Genomic DNA, 17097 nt, shown 5'->3' with positions numbered 1-17097 from the left:
GCGCGTCCGGAAACCCGGACCCGCCTCGCCGCCAGCGCGATGTGCGATCCCGAGAGCGCCCGAGCGAGCGCTGCCGAGCGGCGCCCGAGAGTTCCCGAGCGTTGCCGAGCGAGTACCGAGCGGCGCCCGAGAGTTCCCGAGCGTTGCCGAGCGAGTACCGAGCGGCGCCCGAGAGTTCCCGAGCGTTGCCGAGCGAGTACCGAGCGCGCCCGAGAGTTGCCGACCGAGCGCATCTCGATCCCCGCCAAGCACGTCGGGAGAGGCGCCGGGTGGCTGAGGGGAAGCCGGGCCCAGAGTGGCGCGGGGCGGCGAGCGGGGCCCGCGCGGGACGGTGAGTGGAGCCGGGGTAGCCTGGGCCGGGGGCGTGCGCCCTGCGTCCCTGGCCGCTCTGGTGGGCGTTTATGTTTGTGTGTTTGCGGTCGGGGCCCCCCTGAGCTCCTGGGACGTGGGCTGGGGCTGGGGCTGGGGCTGGGCTGTCCCTGCCCTCCCTCGCGCCGTGTTTGTGTGCGTGTGGATGTCCGTGTGCGCGCGCACGCAAGGCCAGGGCCATTTCCTGGCCACTGTGCGCGACTGTGCGCTGAGCCTGGAACCGGGGCCCTCCCTGAGCTCGCCGCTTGTGCGTGTGCCTGGCCTGCCTGTTGCCGGCTCCCCCTCTGTCACAGCGCTCAGCGCTCTCTCCGTGCCTACTGTTGGATTTTTTTTTGGCAGGTGTGCAGCAGGGCTGTCTGAGCCATGATCGAGGTGTTGGCCAAGCTGGGCCGCGGGCCGGTCTTCCTGGCCGGGGAGGTGCTGGAGTGCGTGATCACTTTCACCAACCCGTTATCGGCCTCATCTACCTCTGCCAGCAGGTATGGCAGTCCACACTGGTGGGCTTTTCTGTGCATGAAGCCCCGAAGTGGCAGAGCTGTCTGGGTCCCTCCAAGGGGAGCAGCCCTCCCTCCCTCCCTCCCTCCCTTCTGAGCAGCCAGATGTAGTCATGGCAGAGTTGTGGGGCAATGGTGCCAGCTCAGCCAATGGTGACTTCCCTGCCTGAGGTAATCCCTTAAGGGTGCTTTGCACCAGTGCTGTTTCATGGCTGAGACTGAGGTAATTATTGTGGTTTTCTGCCCCCAAGAAAGAGACGAGGAAAAAAGTATGCAGTTAGAGATGCTCTTGACTGCCGCTCTGGTGAGCCCTCAACGACAGGGTTACTGACAGAAAATGAAGCCAAACTGGCTGTCAAAGTGGGATATCTAGTTACACCAGGGTGACAGTCTCTCAGAGCAACATTCAGACAACAGCATTATTTTCTACATTTATGGAAGGAGCTCTCTCTCTCTCTGTTCAGCAGTGTGCTGACATATCAGTGTGATCCCTGCCTCCAGAGCTGGCAGGCAAAGGGGTGAGCATTGCCTAGAGTCAGAAAGAGGCAGCCTTCTGTGGCAGCTTTTTCTGTGGTCCAGTTTCCAGCACTGCATCTCCCCTTGTCATGACTGTGCCCGAAACAGGTGTTGAGGAAATGTAGGGAGATGAGAGCTTCCTGTATTGGCTCACAGGGGGTGACTCCACATCATAAGTAGTCACCCAAAGCGTCGATGTCCGCTGACTGTGTGGCCTTGTCTGATTACCCAGGGGGTGGAGAGCGCTTTCTCATCTCAGGCCCTTCCTGGGAAGTGTCCATTTCCAGCCCTGTCAGGTTCAGCGTCTTTTCATTGCCAGTACGTGTTTCACACGTGATTGTTTTGGTGGACCCACTTCCAGTGCCTGCGGTCTCAGCAGCAGCAAACCAGTCTCTTGTATTACAGCTGTAGGGCTTCTTTGTTTATTGCCTTTCTTAGCTTTCATCTTTTCTTGCTGGTTCCTCTTGCTTGCTGAAGTCAGCTTTCGAATTCATCTGTGACATAAGCACCTAGCTTTCCGGAGTTTTGTCTTATGTGGTGACAGCGCTGTTTTTCCTCATTCCAAAACATGTGGGACTGCAAAAGTACCAGGTGGAGCAGTTTCGGAAGTTTGCAGCAAAGTTATGGGAGCTTCATTTGGGAACTTCAGGCGTGTTGTGGTCCGTAGAAAATTGCCTCTTAGAAAATAGGAGAGTTTTTAAAATAAAAAAGCAGGTGACCAAAATGACAAGACCTGGCTAAGTCATATGAGTGGCAGCACCAAATAGTCTGGTGGTTTGGGAACTGAAGCTTTGGGTTGCGTAAAGGCAGGAGTCAGATCAAAGCATAGTCACTGCAATAGGCAGATAGACCTGTCGGGGACAAGAAGCTCTCGGGGCTGGCAAAAGCTGCGACACAGCTGGAGGAACTGAGAGATGCGCGTTTCAGCCATGGGGACAGAACTGAAGGACTGTAAGTAAATGGCAGGAAGTGAATTTGATTCTGGTGTACGAGGCGTACAAGGAGCAAAGCTGCCCAAAGGCTGTCACTTATGGGATACAGGAGTTGTAGGGACAATTGAGAGAAGAGGGAGGTGACCTCAGCACCAGCGCAGGTTCCTTCTGCTCCCTGCCAGCTGGGCAAGCGAAGTTTGCCAGTAGGAAGACACATATAAATTTTGTTTGGGCCTCTGGATAAAAAAATGGAAACAATCCAGTGGCGTATTGTTGGGCAATACTGAAAAAAAGGAGGAAAGAAAAAAAAAATAGATTCAAAATACAGTGTTTGAAGGTACTGTAATCATGGTAAGCTTATATAAATTTAGTAAACGTTGTCACTTAAGCAAGAGCATTACTCTGTGCCCATGTAGCAGATACCTTACGACAGAAAACCTTACGGCAGCACTTATGGAAAAGCCATACTGGTACTTTTGAAGATACATAACTACAGTTAGTAGGCTTAGAGGTGACTGGATAGAGTAACCAACGCGTGTTTGAGTAAAGGCAGCCAGCACATACAAAAGATCAAACAGCGCAGCATTAGTCAGCTGAAACGAACGCAGCACGCCTTTTTCTCTGGTTTGTCTAGACGTTTAACTGCTCTGATGTGTCACAGCGAGAGATACCCATGTGCTGCAAAAAAATCCCTGTGCCACCTAAAACTCTGGTGTCAGTGCTTACTAATCAGATCATGCTGTTAGAAAACATCAGAGGAACCATACACTGGCTAAATTAACGAGACGGCTGTTCAAATAAAAATAGATAAGTGCTTTGGAAACTGGAAGATGTCAGTAATGCCGTGGGAAATGCACTGTGGAACAGCTGAGGTCGTAGCAGAGTCCAAAACATGAGATTATTTTTCAGGATTGATGCAACCAATTCTTGTGGCTTTACAGAGAGGGGGCAAAATGACACCTTCATCTGCCCTATAGCCATCAGCAAACCCCTTGCATCAGGAGGAGAAAATAGATCCTCATGAAGGACCCAGAAGTGTCCTTCTCTGGTCTGACGCAACCAGAAGCTGATGTTCTTGAGGGGCACGGTGCTGTGGGGAGGGAGCACGTCTGTGCCCTGCCTGCTCTGAGGAGCATCGAGCTCGGAGCAGCCAAGTGCTGTGGGCAGGGGCAGCTGAACCCAGATTGAAAATACTTGTGGCTTTTGAATCTGCCTATTTCCCTGATGGTTGCGTTGTTACTGGAGGAGCCTCGGAGCATTGCTCTGCATGTTATTTTTGGCTTGGGAGTTGGCTCTTCATGGCTAAAAGTCCTCTGCAAGGACTGGACTGTGCCTAAGAGTTAGAGATGCCCTCTCAACAGTGCAGTCTGTGGCCAATTCCAGTCTGTGAGTGATGAGAAAGATCATAGAATCATAGAATGGTTTGGGTTGGAAGCGACCTTAAAGATCATATCCTTCCAATCCCCCTGCTGTGGGCAGGGAGACCTTCCACTACACCAGGTTGCTCAAAGCCTCATCCAGCCTGACCTTGAACACTTCCAGGGATGGGGCACCCACAGCTTCTCTGGGCAACCTTTCCAGGGCCTTCCCACCCTCAGAGGGAAGAGTTTCCTCCTTATAGCTAATCTACACATACCCTCTTTCAGTTTAAAGCCATTGCCCCTTGTCCTATCACTACACACCCTTGTAAAAAGTCCCTCTCCAGCTTTCCTGTAGGCCCCCTTTAAGTACTGGAAAGCTGCGATAAGATCACCCCAGAGCCTTCTCTTCTCCAGGCTGAACAGCCCCAACTCTCTCAGCCTGTCTTCATAGGAGAAGTGCTCCAGCCTTCGCATCATCTTTATGGCCTCCTCCGGACCCTCTCCAACAGCCCCATGTCCTTCTTGTACTGGGGACTCCAGAGCTGAACACAGTATTCCAGGTGGCGTCTCACAAGAGCAGAGTAGAGGGGCAGAATCACCTCCCTCGACCTGCTGGCCACACTTCTTTGGATGCAGCCCAGGACATGGTTGGCTTTCTGGGCTGCCAGTGCACATTGCCAGCTCATGTTGAGCTTCTCATCCACCAGCACTCCCAAGTCCTTTTCCTCAGGGCTGCTCCCAATCCATTCTCTGCCTAGCCTGTACTTGTTCTTGGGATTGCCCCGACCCACGTGCAGGATCTTGCACTAAAGATGACTGAGTAAAAATGGCTTTGGACCAGATCTTGGGATGCTTCACCTCAGTGTGTTTACTAGAAGATCCCTGTAAGGTTCTGCACAGGCCATCTTGTCTCTCCCTGTGACTGCTGACCTGCTCTGCTTGCTGTCTTCTGCCACATGTGTACAGCAGGCTTCTCGGGGCAAGGGTGTTTCCTCACTCCATGTCTGTGCTCTGCCCAAGGTGTTGTGGCTCAGACTGCAAATATTGCCACTAAGCAAGAGCCCTGGGCCACAGAGCCAGGCCTTGGGTGAAACTGCTGTCAGCAGCTGGGGTGGAGGAAGCTTCGGGTCAGTGTCCCAGCTCGAACTTGCTCCGAAGGTTTGTTTGGATGGAGGTTTTGAGAGTGGCTTCAGTGACAGTGAAGCAAGGCTGCCTTCCTTCCAGACAAGCATTCCTGCATGGAGCTGAGAGCAAGAGCTGCCCTTCTCCAGGTTCATGTGTGCTGTAATCCAAGTTTAAAACATAGACACGAGTGTTTCTCTTCTTTGCTCTCAGTGAGATGCTGGCGTGGGCCAGCGCCCAGATCCACTGCCAGTTTCACACCAGCGAGAACCGAGTAGCTCTCCCTCCCTCTGACGGCAGCAAGCACGATGTGCAGGCAGAGAACGAGACAGTCTTCGTCCCCAACAGAGGTGAGTGCTACTCCTGTAACCCCGGGTAGGGACGGTGAGAGCACGAGCAGCAATAAGGCAGACTATAATGTGTGTCTTGAGGGCAGCGTGTGAAGAAGCAAGTGGGAAGTCTGGGTTGCCTTCCTTGGGTGATTCCCTGATGGTGGCTGCTGCAGGACCTTGTTAATACTGACATCAAAGTGGCTCTAGCTTGGAGAGAAACACGAGGGTTTTCTTTCCAGCTGTTCTGGGAACGTCTCATAGTCTGACTGGGCATGAGATGTTTCCTCCTTGGCCCTCTCCTCCCTATTCCTCCCCATGAGGATAAGGCCCAGCTGGCCCAGGCATGGCCCAAAGCCGGGCAGTGTTCACATGGTTCTTCTCTTCCAGGAGAGCGAGGTCAGTGTATCCTGTCCACCCCACCAAAGATCCTCTTCTGTGACTTGCGACTGGATCCCGGGGAATCAAAGTCCTGTGAGTCCTGTCTTCTCTTCCCCTGCTGAAAGAGCTCGCTTCTGGGGAGCCCCGCTCTCAAGCTGGCTTTGCAGACCTGAGTGCTGCAAGTGGGAGACCCTGGTGCTTGTGGAACGTGAGGTGCTGTGGTGGGATCATGAGTGCTAAGGAACTGCTGCATCATCCAGAGTCTGTTCTCCACCGTATGAGGGCTGAGTACCGCATCGTGTCTCTCAGTCCTGCCTCTGTCCCATGTCCTGTGCTGCAGGTCTGTTACGTGGCTGCGAGGCATAAAACGTTTTGAAATACCTGGCTACACCTGAAGGAATGGTTACACACACTTGCATTTCCTTGCATTTTTTTCTTCAGCTGCACTGGAGTGTTCTTGGGATATAGGCTGGCATCCACCAAAGGTCCGTTCTTCCTCTTCAGGCTGTGGATGCCCTGGAGATCTCAGAGTCTTCTGCCTGTTCTGGTTTCCTGCTGTAGAAGTGAGCACTTCTCATCTTCTCTGCTCAAAGTTGTCCATGTCTCCAAAACCCTTAAACAGTGTCCTTTCAGTGGGTCCCCTTTAAGCTCTTCTTAATCACTGCTTTCCCTTTTGCTGTTGAGAGAAGTTTTCATCCTTTTCACAAGGAATTTGCAGCGTCTCTTTTTCATTGTTCTAGGCAGCTTCTTCTACCTGAGGAGACAGCTGTGGAAATACAAGTATGTGCTGTTGTCTCTTGGCCGGTGGCTGCGTGACCTGGCCTGTCAGTTTGTGTCAGGTCTCCTTTGTGTTCCAGTGGCAGCACAACCTTAGGCATTGCAGGCTGCACGTGGACAGCTTCCCTGGGTTGCCCTAGGGATCTGCTGGGAACGATTGATGGAGACCTCTCAAATCACAGAGCAGATGGAGTGGAGAGGCAGTGCCTGTGGTGGTGCGGACTCCGCTGGAGCACTGAGCTCTGGGGAGGTGAGAGCAGAGCTGCAAGTGAGAACAAGGAGCCATATGCTGTAACATACTGGTTTTGAAGCTGGGATCTCCTGCCTTTCTAGGCTTGGAGGAGCCTGACTGAAGGGAAAGGTGGACAGAGTGAAGCCAACTTGGCTTGGCTGGGTGGTTGGCGGGATGGGGGATGGGGCAGTGCTCTCTGGGGCTGCATCTCCTCAACTGCAAAGCCTGTCACCTGAGTGTGTTTAGTTATTTACTGACTGTTCTACAGTGGCATGCAGGGGAAGGGAGCTGGCCCTGCCGCATCAGAGCCAAGGTCCACTGTGCTTCCTGAAACTGGCCGTGCCAGGGAGGAAGAGGAGGCAGAAGTCTCAGCTGGCCTGAAGCTCACCTGGATTCTCCTATGCTCCTTGCTGCTGGCAGATGTGGGGCTGGAGCATCTGTTCTCCAGGCAGGGGGAAGCCCCTTTTCCTGGAGCTTCTCAGGCAGGCTCTGGGAGGGCAGACCAGTGACTACAGTCCAACCTCCAGGTGGAGGCTGGACTGGGGTGGGTTGAGAGGATTTCCTTGCATGCTAGCTTTGCAGGCTTTGCAAGCAGGAGGTGTTTAGCCCCCAGCTAAGCTACCGGTAGTCTGTCCTTCCCAGTGATGATGTGTTGTGTGTGCATGTGTCTGCTCTGCTGCTAGGTGACACTGACACATGCAACCTGCATCTGCCTTGTGCTTGGATGCAGCTCCATGGGAAAGACAAACTCTTCTACGTGTCGAGGTTCCTTGGCCGTATGTTACAGCCTTTCCCCGGGGTTGTGTGATGCACACGTGCGTTGCATGTGTCGCGAGCAGTGCCGCTGTGTGTGGCACTGGGCTTTTTTAGCACTGAAACCGCGATATCGGAGCCCCAGCTCTGCCAGGCTGCTCACCCCGATCTCATCAGCGTGCAGTGCTGCTCCTCTCACGCGAGACTGCAGCTGGCATGCTTGCAGATCATTCCTGGGGGCTTCTGCCAGCTCTGTGGAGGCAGAGTTAAGGCCGTGTGGGTGTGTATCCTAATTCTTCATTTCCTGTTTTTCAGAAGTTTTGAGTTTTGCTGCACAGTTTGGAAAGGCAAAAAAAAAAAACCACCAAGAAATCTTAGTTCTGCTTCAGCAAAGTACTGTGTTATTAAACTGTAGCAAGAGCTGGCACGTGTAGCTGAGGTTGTGTGAGGCTGTCTCTTGATAAATGGCCTTGTTTTCAGTTGCCGACCAGCTTATTCCCCAATATCTTCCCCTTGTTACGGTGCCCATACGTTGAAGTTGACTCACCTTCCGTCCCTTTGACTTGCTACCCAGACTGAACTCTCTAAATTTCTCACCATAAAACATTTTCTCAAGCCCTCCAGTAATTTCAGTGGTTGTTTTTGCCTCCTCTCCAGTTTCGTAATGCCTTTAAATATTTGGTAGATCACAGAGAGGGCAGGAAACAAAAGTGGCCTGGGCTCAGGGCAGAAGCCCAGCCAGAGGGTACAGCAAGTGGGTAAGGAAGGCATCTGTAGCACCAGGAATGTGCTTCCTTCTGGGATATGCATGGAAACTGGAACTTCCTGAGTCTCAGCATTCCTGTGCCAGGCAGCAAAATTACTGTGCCAGGTAGCAAACCATCCATCCTCCTCGGGCAGTGGTGGTCTCTGCTCAGGTTATCCTCACTGGGCGTGAAGGTCTTTGCGAGCACTCTTGTTAAGCCTGGTGCAGGGGTTACAGCAGTCACGCTTGGAAACACCTGATTTTCCTCCCTGTCAGGACAGTTGTCGGCTTTATCTGCATACTGGTTCAGTGGGACAGCCTTGTGTTTTAAGGTGTGACACTCTGTGGACGCTACACACTAGCACGGGCTTTCTTCTTCCTTCCAGTTCTGTTATGTTGAATCCAGAAGTTTTATTTAAAATGTAACTCTAGCTTTTAATCTAAGCCTCAACATTTAGGACGTGCCAGACATGAAGAAGGATCTGTGGTTTCACAGCAGGATGCTGCCCTTCCTCTGGCAGGGTGTATCTGCGTCACGGTGGGCAAGCCAGAGAGGTGGAGACTTTCCACAGTTCACTGTTTGTGCCTTTCTTGTTACACAGCGTGCGGTTTGGGAAAGCTGCGGAATTGTTCACGCTGCGTTGAGAAGCGTTGGGGCTTGCGTGGTGGCCAAGGGGCTTTGGGAGGTTTGAATGTGGTGTAAAGCCAGGCCCTGGCATCTCAGAGGCCTTGGAGTCAGAGGCTTTGTGGTCTAAGTCACCAGTCTGTCACGGGGAGTACGCCACAGGTTGTTGTGAAGGTCTCTGAATTGTTTCTTAGCCGTTTACCCTGCTGCTTCAGAGAAAAACACAGGAAGAAACCAATTTTTGTTGCGTTTGGAGTTTGTGTAAAGTGAGTATCGAAAGAGGCATGAGGTCTTGATGGACACCTCACTGCCGCATGGGGCAGAGCCCTGAGGAAACGGCAGCGTGTGACTGCGTCGTGAAAGCGGCGCACGAAGGAAGTGCACAGGGGCAGGTTCAGGTTGAACTTGTGATAAGTAAGTTGAGCTCTCAAGTGTTTGTTTCCCTGGATTTTGCATCTTTTACATGCCTTTGAGGTTGTATGTGCTGGAAGCAGTGCCCAGATGACGGCAGGTGTGATGTGAGGAGCGGTGCGCTGGTGCAGGGAGGCAGGCGGTGTGCTTGGCCTCCGGTGGGAAAGAGGAGATGGCAGAAAGCAGCGGGCACTGTCCCTAGCTCAACCCTGCTGCTGTTCCTAACCCTCGGTGCAGGGAGCCTGGGAGCGACAGCTCCGGGAGCTTCCTTTTGGCCTTGGAAAGCAATCTTTTCTGCACTCCTTGCAGACTCGTACTGTGAGACGCTGCCCATAGATGGCCCTCCCTCTTTCCGGGGACAGTCGGTGAAGTATGTGTACAAGCTGACCATCGGCTGCCAGCGTGTCAACTCCCCCATCAAGCTCCTGCGCGTTCCCTTCCGTGTCCTCATGCTGCACGGTAAGGCTGCCCTCCCTGCGGACGCAGGCCTGGCTGCACCCTGCCCCCCTGATGCTCTCCCGTTCTCCCCAGGGCTCAAGGATTACCAGTTCCCACAGGATGAGGCCGTTGCGCCCTCAAACCCCTTCCTGGAGGAAGAGGAGGGCTTGAAGAAGGACTCTCGCCTGGCGGACCTGGCGACAGAACTGCTCATGGTGGCCACCTCCCGACGCAGCCTGCGTAGGTTATATTCCCTGCTTGAACCTGTGGTCCTAACCCGGGTGTGAAGCACAGCTCAGGGCTCCCTGTAAATATCTTGCTGGCAAAGCAAAGCTTTGGCTGGGCCTGTGGAGTAGCTCTATCAGGGCCCGCTTGGGTCAGTTTCCCTTGGGCTCCTCACTGCCAGTCTCAGGCTCTTCCTAATTCAGCCGGAGAGACCCCCTCCCCAGCATATCACAGCCAGCGTGTGGTTTGCTCGTGCTCACGGCAGGTGTTTCCCAAAGGACGTGTCACCTCCAGGGTGTCCTTCACGCCCAAGCAGCAGGTGTAGGATCATTTCTGATGGGCTCTGTGACTTACCCAGAGCACTGTATGGGGCAGAGCCTCGTCCTTCTGCAACCCTTTACCCACCTCTGCTTGCTCCACAGACCTGTATAACATCAGCAACACTCGTGGGAAGGTAGGGACGTTCTGCATCTTTAAGACCGTCTATAAGATTGGAGAGGACGTCATTGGAACCTTTAACTTCTCAGAAGGAGACATCCCATGTCTACAGGTCAGTGCTGGCTTCAAGGTCACTGTGGGGAGAGGGAGAAGGGATTGGCGCTGTGGGGTTCCTACTGAGGGTTTCTAGTGGGACCCAGCTGAGGTCCCCTTGGGATGTGAGGTGGAGAAAGGCTCCGCTTCTGAGCTTGTTCAGAACACGGAAGCCCTGGGGCTTTGTGCCAGGGCTGTGTGAGGTTGTGAGAGCAGGCACCCTGCTGATTCCCTGCAGTTCTCGGTGAGCCTGCAGACAGAGGAGAGCATCCAGGAGGAGTTCCAGCGCCGGCGGGGGCAGCCCGTCTCCTTCAGCACGCACGCCCGACATCAGGAGGCCTGCCTGCACACAGCCCAGAGTAGCTTCAGCCTACCCATCCCACTCAGCTCTACCCCAGGATTCACCACCAACATTGGTTAGTGGCCACCAGGGAAGGGACCCACCCCCGCTTGTCTCTGCAGGAGGACTGTGATGTCCCCAGCCCTGCTCTTGCTCAGCAGGGCTGTGTCCTGTGGGAGGGAGCTGTCCTGTGGGAGTGGGCTTGTTTGGTTGTCCCCTTGCCAGGACAGCCAGAGCTGAAACAGCTGCTGTCCCCATCCCTTGTGGTGTTGGCTACTGACCCTTCTCTTGCCCACAGTGTCCCTGAAGTGGAGGCTGCACTTTGAGTTTGTGACCTCCGGGGAGTCGGCGGGGACTTGCTTGGTTCGTGGGAGCCAGTCGGAGGCCGTCACCTGGACTGGGGTGGAGCAGATCGAAGTGGACACTTTCAGCTGGGACTTGCCCATCAAAGTCCTTCCCACCAACCCCATCCTGGCTTCCTACGTATCTCAGTTCTCCAGCACCAACTCCATCACCATCTGAGTGCCCTATCCCTGTAGATGTTCAAGGTTGGATGGGGCCTTGAACAACCTGGTGCAATGGAAGGTGTCCCTGCCTGTGGCAGGGGGGTTGGAAATAGATGATCTTTAAGGTCTCTTCCAACCTGAACCATTCTATGATTCTGCGAAGTGGGGAGAGCTGGTAGGGGCCTGCAGGCCTGTGCCACCTGTGGGAATGGTGGGCAGGATTGTCGCCAGCATGCTGCGGGATGTGCACCCCAGTGTTCGCTTGGGTTCATCTGCAGCTCCCAGGTGGGCACCGGGCAAGCCTGTCCCACCTGCAGGTGGAGGAGCACTGTGCTTGCTGCGGTGTTTTGTGCTGCAGCCCTCGGCCGGGAGCCAGACCCTTCCTGCCCGGGTGAAGGCACGAGGGCCAGCACGCTCCAGGAAGAAAGCTGCCTCCCAGAGAACGGCCTGACGTGCCTTTACCTCATGAGGGGCTGCCAAGAGGGAAAGGCCCAGCCTGGAAAAGGAGAGGCTGGGGGAGCCTTCCAGTGAAGCCCTGTACCAGCCTTGGGTAAAGGCTGTCTCCCTTACAGAGAGACCCCCACAAGCAGAGGTCTGACGTCCAGGTGAGGCACGCTGACCACCTGGGCCGGGTAGGATCCCGCTCTCCTGCCCTGGCACACAATCCTGTCCCTTGTGAGGAGTGTCTCACGTGCACTGCCCAGCGCCACCGTTGCCCTCACCCGGAGGAGGCAGGTCCTGGCAGACTGGCCTTGAGGTACCAGCACACGCTGGTGTCCTGCCTGTGGATGCGTGCTGTGGCAGCACGATAGAAATCCAAAACTGAGAAGCACCGAGTTTCCCAGGCTGCTCTCTGCCTGCCCTCCTGGGCGTGGAGGCATCCTGCTTGTCTCGGGATCCTGGGGGAGCTGGGGTGAGCACGTGCTGTGCATTCAGGAGCTGGGATGGAGGTCTCCCTGCTCAACAGCCAGCTCCCCGTTTCTGCCAGACCTTTCAAAGAGTTTTTCTTTGCGTGGAAATCTAATAAACATCAAATGTGCAAAACTCGGCCTTCCCAAGAGCCTTATTCCTACACCATTCCCAGTGGTGGACGCAGCCCACTCCGAATGACAGTCACAGCCTGGGAACCTTTTTGTTCAACATCTTTATTGCAAGAATAGAAACATCTACACAAGGCTCTGCACAACATAGGCATGGCACCAGCTGAGGCAGGCTGCCAGGCGGCCGGCTCCAGCCTGGCACACGTGGATTGCTTCAGCTTCCTGAATGCTAGCAGGGCACCCGGCTCGCCGCCCTGCTCCCCTGCAGCTGGGATGAAGGCCTACCCTGGGGATATCTTCAGGGGTCCCCCTCGCTCTGCCGCCCGCCCCGGGCTGGCTCCATTGCAGTGTTGCCCAGGGCTGGCTGGGGACCCTCTCCAGCCCTGAGAGCTGCAGGAGCAGGGGCGTTAGTGGTTCCAAAGGTGGGTTGTTAACCTCACACTCCTGGGTGGAGAAGGGGCTGGCCGTGGTGCTCCTCAGCGAGCTCCCAGCAGCCGCTGTGCAGGGGGACGGGGGTCTCGGAGGGAGGGGGGAGCTGCGTGGCTTGAGGCTACGTGCAGGAGTACAAGACCACCGCAATGAAGAATAATTTGGTCCTGTACCCCTTTCTTTAGTAGCTGGAGGTTTCATGCCCACTTGAGAGCAGATCCCTTAGGACCTGCATTCCCACAGTGCACAGGGCGTCTTGTGGGAAGTGGGCCCCAGTTCGGTTCGGGAAGCTGAAGGCAGAAGCAAAGCCGTACCGTGGCAGCGCTAGGATGTAAACGTCAGCTTGGTACCGTAGTGTGCGGATAGTGGTTTCCCTCGGAGGCGGCGGCAGTGACGTCTCTATGGGATAGGGCAGGTCTGGAGCATGCGGGAGGTGTGCTCTGGAGGAGGGAGGGTGATGCCAGGGGCAAGGGGGGCACTGGGTGCTGCCGAACCTCTATCTGCTCAGCCCTGTGCCCAGCACCTTGTTGCTCAGCGGCTCGGGGGTGCCGGCCGAGCCCCACTCGTGCTCCATGCTCTTCACGCAGGGCAGGCTGGGGTTGGCCTTCTGCACCACCGAGATCTGGCAGGTCTGCGAGTCATAGTGGGCTTCACACCAGTCAGGGAAGTCGATGGGGTGCTGGGTGCTGTGGGAGAGGGCGCAGTGCTGTCAGCTCCCCCTGGGCCGTGCCAGGGGGCTGCTGGCAGGGCAACCTGGCTGCTTCTGCTGTCAGCCCCACAGGCTGGGGTGTCTCCCAAGCCAGCTGGGGCAGGCTGGGCTACAGCTCCCAGCATCTCGCCGTGCTGAGACACTCCTGGCTCCCCCCACTTTTGTCTCCTCAACTCATCCCGCCACCCTCAGCACCCCGGTGGGCTCCTGCCCATCTCTGCCCCTTGTGCCCCAGGGCCTGGCACCCTGCAGCCCCCCAGGGGTCTGACACTTGTTCTGCTGCGTTTGCAGCCACCAGACCCACACGACCTCCTCCCCGCCGTGGTCGTGGAGGTGCCATGGCAGGGCAGCATGGCCAGCAGTAGCCCACCCCCAGCGCCCCTCGGCCCCTCACTCACGTCTCGCAGCAGCCCACGCCAATGGGGTGCAGGCAGGTGCAGAGGAGGCAGTTGGTGCTCAGCCATGACTCCCCAAGGGAGAACTGCTTCCCCTCGTACTCGCAGGGAGCTGCAAAAGAAATGGTGGCATGAACACCCATGGGCCTGCAGCAAGGCTTGTGGGAGCCTCCTTGGCACCCCTCTGCCCTCAAAGAGGAGACAGGGGAAACATCGTGACGTCCCATCCACCCCATGGCCTCTCCACTACCCTGCAGGTATGAGCTGTCCATCCATCCTCTGCTGGCCATGGTCTGTAGCTCTCCCCACTGCCCTGGGGGCCTGGAGTAGAGACAAGTGCCTCTTGCTTCCCTGGAGAGGGCATATCCAGCACACCTTGGGGTTCGAGCATCTCTGCAGCCCTGGAAGGAGGCAGCAGAGGAAAGATGGGCAGCCCTCCTCCCTTTGCTGGTAGTCCTGCATGCTCGGCCCCAGCCAAGCTCCTGCCAGGAGCTCTTCATGGCCCAATGAGCTGTTTCTCAGCCAGAGCCCTGGGGAGCTGTTCTGTGGTTTATAGACTGCTCCTTCCACTCATCACTGGCCCACGATTGCACTCCTGAGCTCAGCACAGTCCCTTCCGCGCTTTGCAGGTGCACAGGGCAGAGCCCTGGGGAAAGCCGAGGCCTCCTCTTCCCATTGGCATCTTCCCGGCTCACCTCCCCACTTACCTTTAGCCTGGAAGTAGCATTTGGCCTGAGAGCCCGGCAGCTGGAAGAGGAGGGAGAGCAGCAGGCAAAGCCTGCCCCAAGTGTACCCCATCTTCTGCACTTGCATGGCCATGGCTGGTGTTGTGCTGGGCTTCTTCACTGAGGTTGCCTTGCTTCTCTATTGCCTTTGCTCCTTTCCCTTCTCTCTCTCTCTCTCTGCCTCTTTAATGCTCTTCTCCTGATCCCAAAAAGAGATATTTATAAAGTTCAGCTTTACGACCCTGGCCACCAGCTGTGCCCCACTGGAAAAGTTGTAAAACTCATTTCCTGATTTGAAAGGCATGAAAACAAGAGGTAGGATCAAGATTTTTAACAAGCTGTGAAAAGCTGATTCATGCCCTCCAGAAATGTCTCCAGTTGGAAGCCCCTGTGGGTGCAAGGCTCTGCAGCGAGGGGAGATCCAAGAGACCCCAGCGGGGTTGCCCTCAGCAGGGTGGTGAGCATGCAAGAGGCGAGCGCAGGAGCCCCTGGCCCCCGACCAGGAGAGCTCCAGGCTACCCTCTGGTCACACTAAACCTTCTCTGATCCTTCACAGTTTCCAAGATTACAGGAGCATCCCATCTTGCAGGGACCGGAGTGGCACAAGAGTCCTGTTTACAACCAGTGTGGGATGCAGAAGCACCATCCTCAGTGGGGATGGAGATGCTTGCACCCCACTCCCAGGCATCATAATGCAGCGTTTTCACTCCAACCTGGCTTGCAGCCATGCCAGACTTGTGGCCACGCACGGGCTGGGAGTGACAGTGGGGGTTTTTGGCCAAGAGCAGGCAGTGTGGTGATTGCCCCTTATGCAGGGCAGGAATCAGTTGAGTGGGATCCATTGGAAAAGGCTGCTAATAAATCAGAGAAGCTCAGGGCACCTGTGAATAACCTGCCAACCATGGGGCCATGAGCCGGGATGGTGAACTGTATCAGTGACAAGTGGAGGAAGGCTCTGCCCGAGTCATGACCCAGGACTCATCTGAGTAGTGCCCATGAAAGCGGGACCATAGCTGTGGACGTGCAGCACCCACGAGACGCCAGAGCCAAGCAGCCCCTTTCAGAGGCTGGAGACCACCCTCAGCAGAAACAGGGAACAGGAGGGGTGAAATCAGGAGGTGAAGGTGCATTTGGGCAACAGGTGACCTGAGAGGGAAATGAAGGGCTTGGCTGGAAGCAAGAAGCTGTGGGGAGATGCCATACCACCTGGGGACGTGCCCGTGTTCCACAAGACCCGTACCCAGAGGAGCTGCCTCTGAGTTGAAGTGATAAGGCTGTTATCAGCTGGCAAAGTGAGGGGACAGTTGAGATGGAGTTGGTCAGAGCCCTGGGAGCCACATGGCCCCAGAGAACTACAAGCAAAGGACTGAATTGCCAAAAGAAATTCACAGCCCTTTTCAGAGGCGCTGCCGGCAGCAGGAAATGGGGGTCCCGGGACACTCCAGCCAGCAGCTTGGACAGCACAGGAGCATGCCAGCAGCAGTAGCATATGTGGGTCATCTGCCCCTGCATTAAGCTCCCTGCTTTCTGAGAGTTTGGGATAGGTTTACACCTTGACGCGTGAGGCTTAATATCCCTTCCAGAATTTGTGTTGGCGTCCGCTATTATGGCTGAATATTTTTGTTATCCCCATAAATGCCCAATCCCTTCTTGAATCCTGCTAGATTTTGGCCTGAGCATTTTCCTGTGGCAGCCTAATTAACCACGGAGTGAAAAAAAAAACATCTTCCTTTTATCCGCTTTGGATTCGCCACCTTCAGTTTTGAAGGAATAGTCCCTTCATGCTGCTGCTCCGGGCCCCTTCACTGTCCCATTGCATCCCCATTCTGCATCTCGTGCTCCCACCTCCGAGGGAGCAGCCCTAGATTTACATCCCCTCTCCCAATTGCCCCAGCCCTCTTGTAGTGCCCTGGATGATGCTGTGCCTCTCCGGTGGAGTGGCCAGAGAGTGGGATCAGTTGGGAAAGGCTGCTAATAAATCAGAGAAGCTCAGGGCACCTGTGAATAACCTGCCAACCATGGGGCCATGAGCCGGGATGGTGAAGTGTATCGGTGACAAATGAAGCTGACCCTTTGGTGCGGAGTTGTTACTATATAAGGAGGACAAAAGCGTTCGTCGTCAGAGCAGTAAATGAATATTCCTATTGTGTGTTTGGAAAAAGAAGTCTGGCATGCTAGCAGCTGCAATGAAATAATCCATCATGGTTTCATCACTGAGTACAGCAAACGTTAAACAAAAGTGGTGGGTTTCGTTTGGAGGCCCACATGATTTGGCCAGGCTTCCAGAAGGGTGCCAAAAATATGGGGTGAGAGCAACTCTCGGCTGTGTGGTGGGGCACTGGCCCTGCTCCATCGGGGACATGGGTAGGCATTCCCAGGATTTCTGTAACTCAGCTCTTCTGGGTTCCCAGAGAGAGGGTTGAGGTTACCAGCCCACTTGCAGCCTTTGGGTATGTCATTAAAGTGTTTCACTGGGTAACTGCAGAGGAGGAGGAAAGCAGGACAGGACAACCCTCGGCACTTTGCAGAGGGACCTGAGCGGCAAATCACCCTCCACACCATGGGTGTGCATTGGGGAATGGGACTGGTGGTCCCGCGTAGCCTGTCGATCCCAGTCTTCCCCCTCTCAGGACACCCTTTTGCTTCCCCGGGCACCCCCTTGGCCCCAGCACACCCCTCCATGGGGGATCTGGAGCATTTTGGCCCGGCTCA

General features: G+C 55.3%; 2 protein-coding genes across 3 annotated transcripts; one reads left to right on the top strand and one right to left on the bottom strand.

Annotated features, from left to right (window-relative positions):
- Positions 1-720: 720 nt before the first annotated feature.
- RGP1 (RGP1 partner of RAB6A GEF complex) lies at positions 721-11585 on the top strand. 2 transcript variants are annotated; one of them, XM_009992049.2, is made up of 8 exons: positions 721-848; positions 5008-5144; positions 5514-5597; positions 9357-9506; positions 9579-9725; positions 10133-10260; positions 10480-10657; positions 10880-11585. In XM_009992049.2, the coding sequence occupies exons 1-8, from the start codon at positions 733-735 to the stop codon at positions 11101-11103; spliced, it is 1164 nt and encodes a 387-aa protein (XP_009990351.2). In that variant the 5' UTR covers positions 721-732; the 3' UTR covers positions 11104-11585. The 2 variants fall into 2 exon arrangements, with proteins under 2 accessions (XP_009990351.2, XP_086485463.1); XM_086629337.1 differs by having other exon boundaries at positions 9357-9725.
- A 1467-nt stretch (positions 11586-13052) lies between these two features.
- MSMP (microseminoprotein, prostate associated) lies at positions 13053-14479 on the bottom strand. The gene is made up of 3 exons (XM_086629820.1): positions 14368-14479; positions 13664-13772; positions 13053-13242 (listed from the first exon to the last, which is right to left on the bottom strand). Exons 1-3 carry the CDS (start codon positions 14477-14479, stop codon positions 13053-13055), a joined length of 411 nt encoding a protein of 136 aa, XP_086485946.1.
- Positions 14480-17097: the final 2618 nt, after the last annotated feature.

Source organism: Tauraco erythrolophus, chromosome Z (genome assembly GCF_009769465.1).
Source record: "Tauraco erythrolophus isolate bTauEry1 chromosome Z, bTauEry1.pri, whole genome shotgun sequence".
NCBI classification, from domain to species: Eukaryota; Metazoa; Chordata; class Aves; order Musophagiformes; family Musophagidae; genus Tauraco; species Tauraco erythrolophus.
The sequence above is the reverse complement of the archived record's forward strand: the minus strand, read 5'-3'. Positions and strand labels throughout refer to the sequence as shown.

Coding starts and splice junctions, on each gene's coding strand:
- MSMP (XM_086629820.1), bottom strand. CDS start 14,479: ATGGCCATGCAAGTGCAGAAGATGGGGTACACTTGGGGCAGGCTTTGC. Junction 13,773..14,367: donor ATGCTACTTCCAGGCTAAAG/GTAAGTGGGGAG, acceptor TTTCTTTTGCAG/CTCCCTGCGAGTACGAGGGG. Junction 13,243..13,663: donor GGCGTGGGCTGCTGCGAGAC/GTGAGTGAGGGG, acceptor CCTCTCCCACAG/CACCCAGCACCCCATCGACT.
- RGP1 (XM_086629337.1), top strand. CDS start 733: ATGATCGAGGTGTTGGCCAAGCTGGGCCGCGGGCCGGTCTTCCTGGCC. Junction 849..5,007: donor TCATCTACCTCTGCCAGCAG/GTATGGCAGTCC, acceptor CTTTGCTCTCAG/TGAGATGCTGGCGTGGGCCA. Junction 10,658..10,879: donor AGGATTCACCACCAACATTG/GTTAGTGGCCAC, acceptor TCTTGCCCACAG/TGTCCCTGAAGTGGAGGCTG.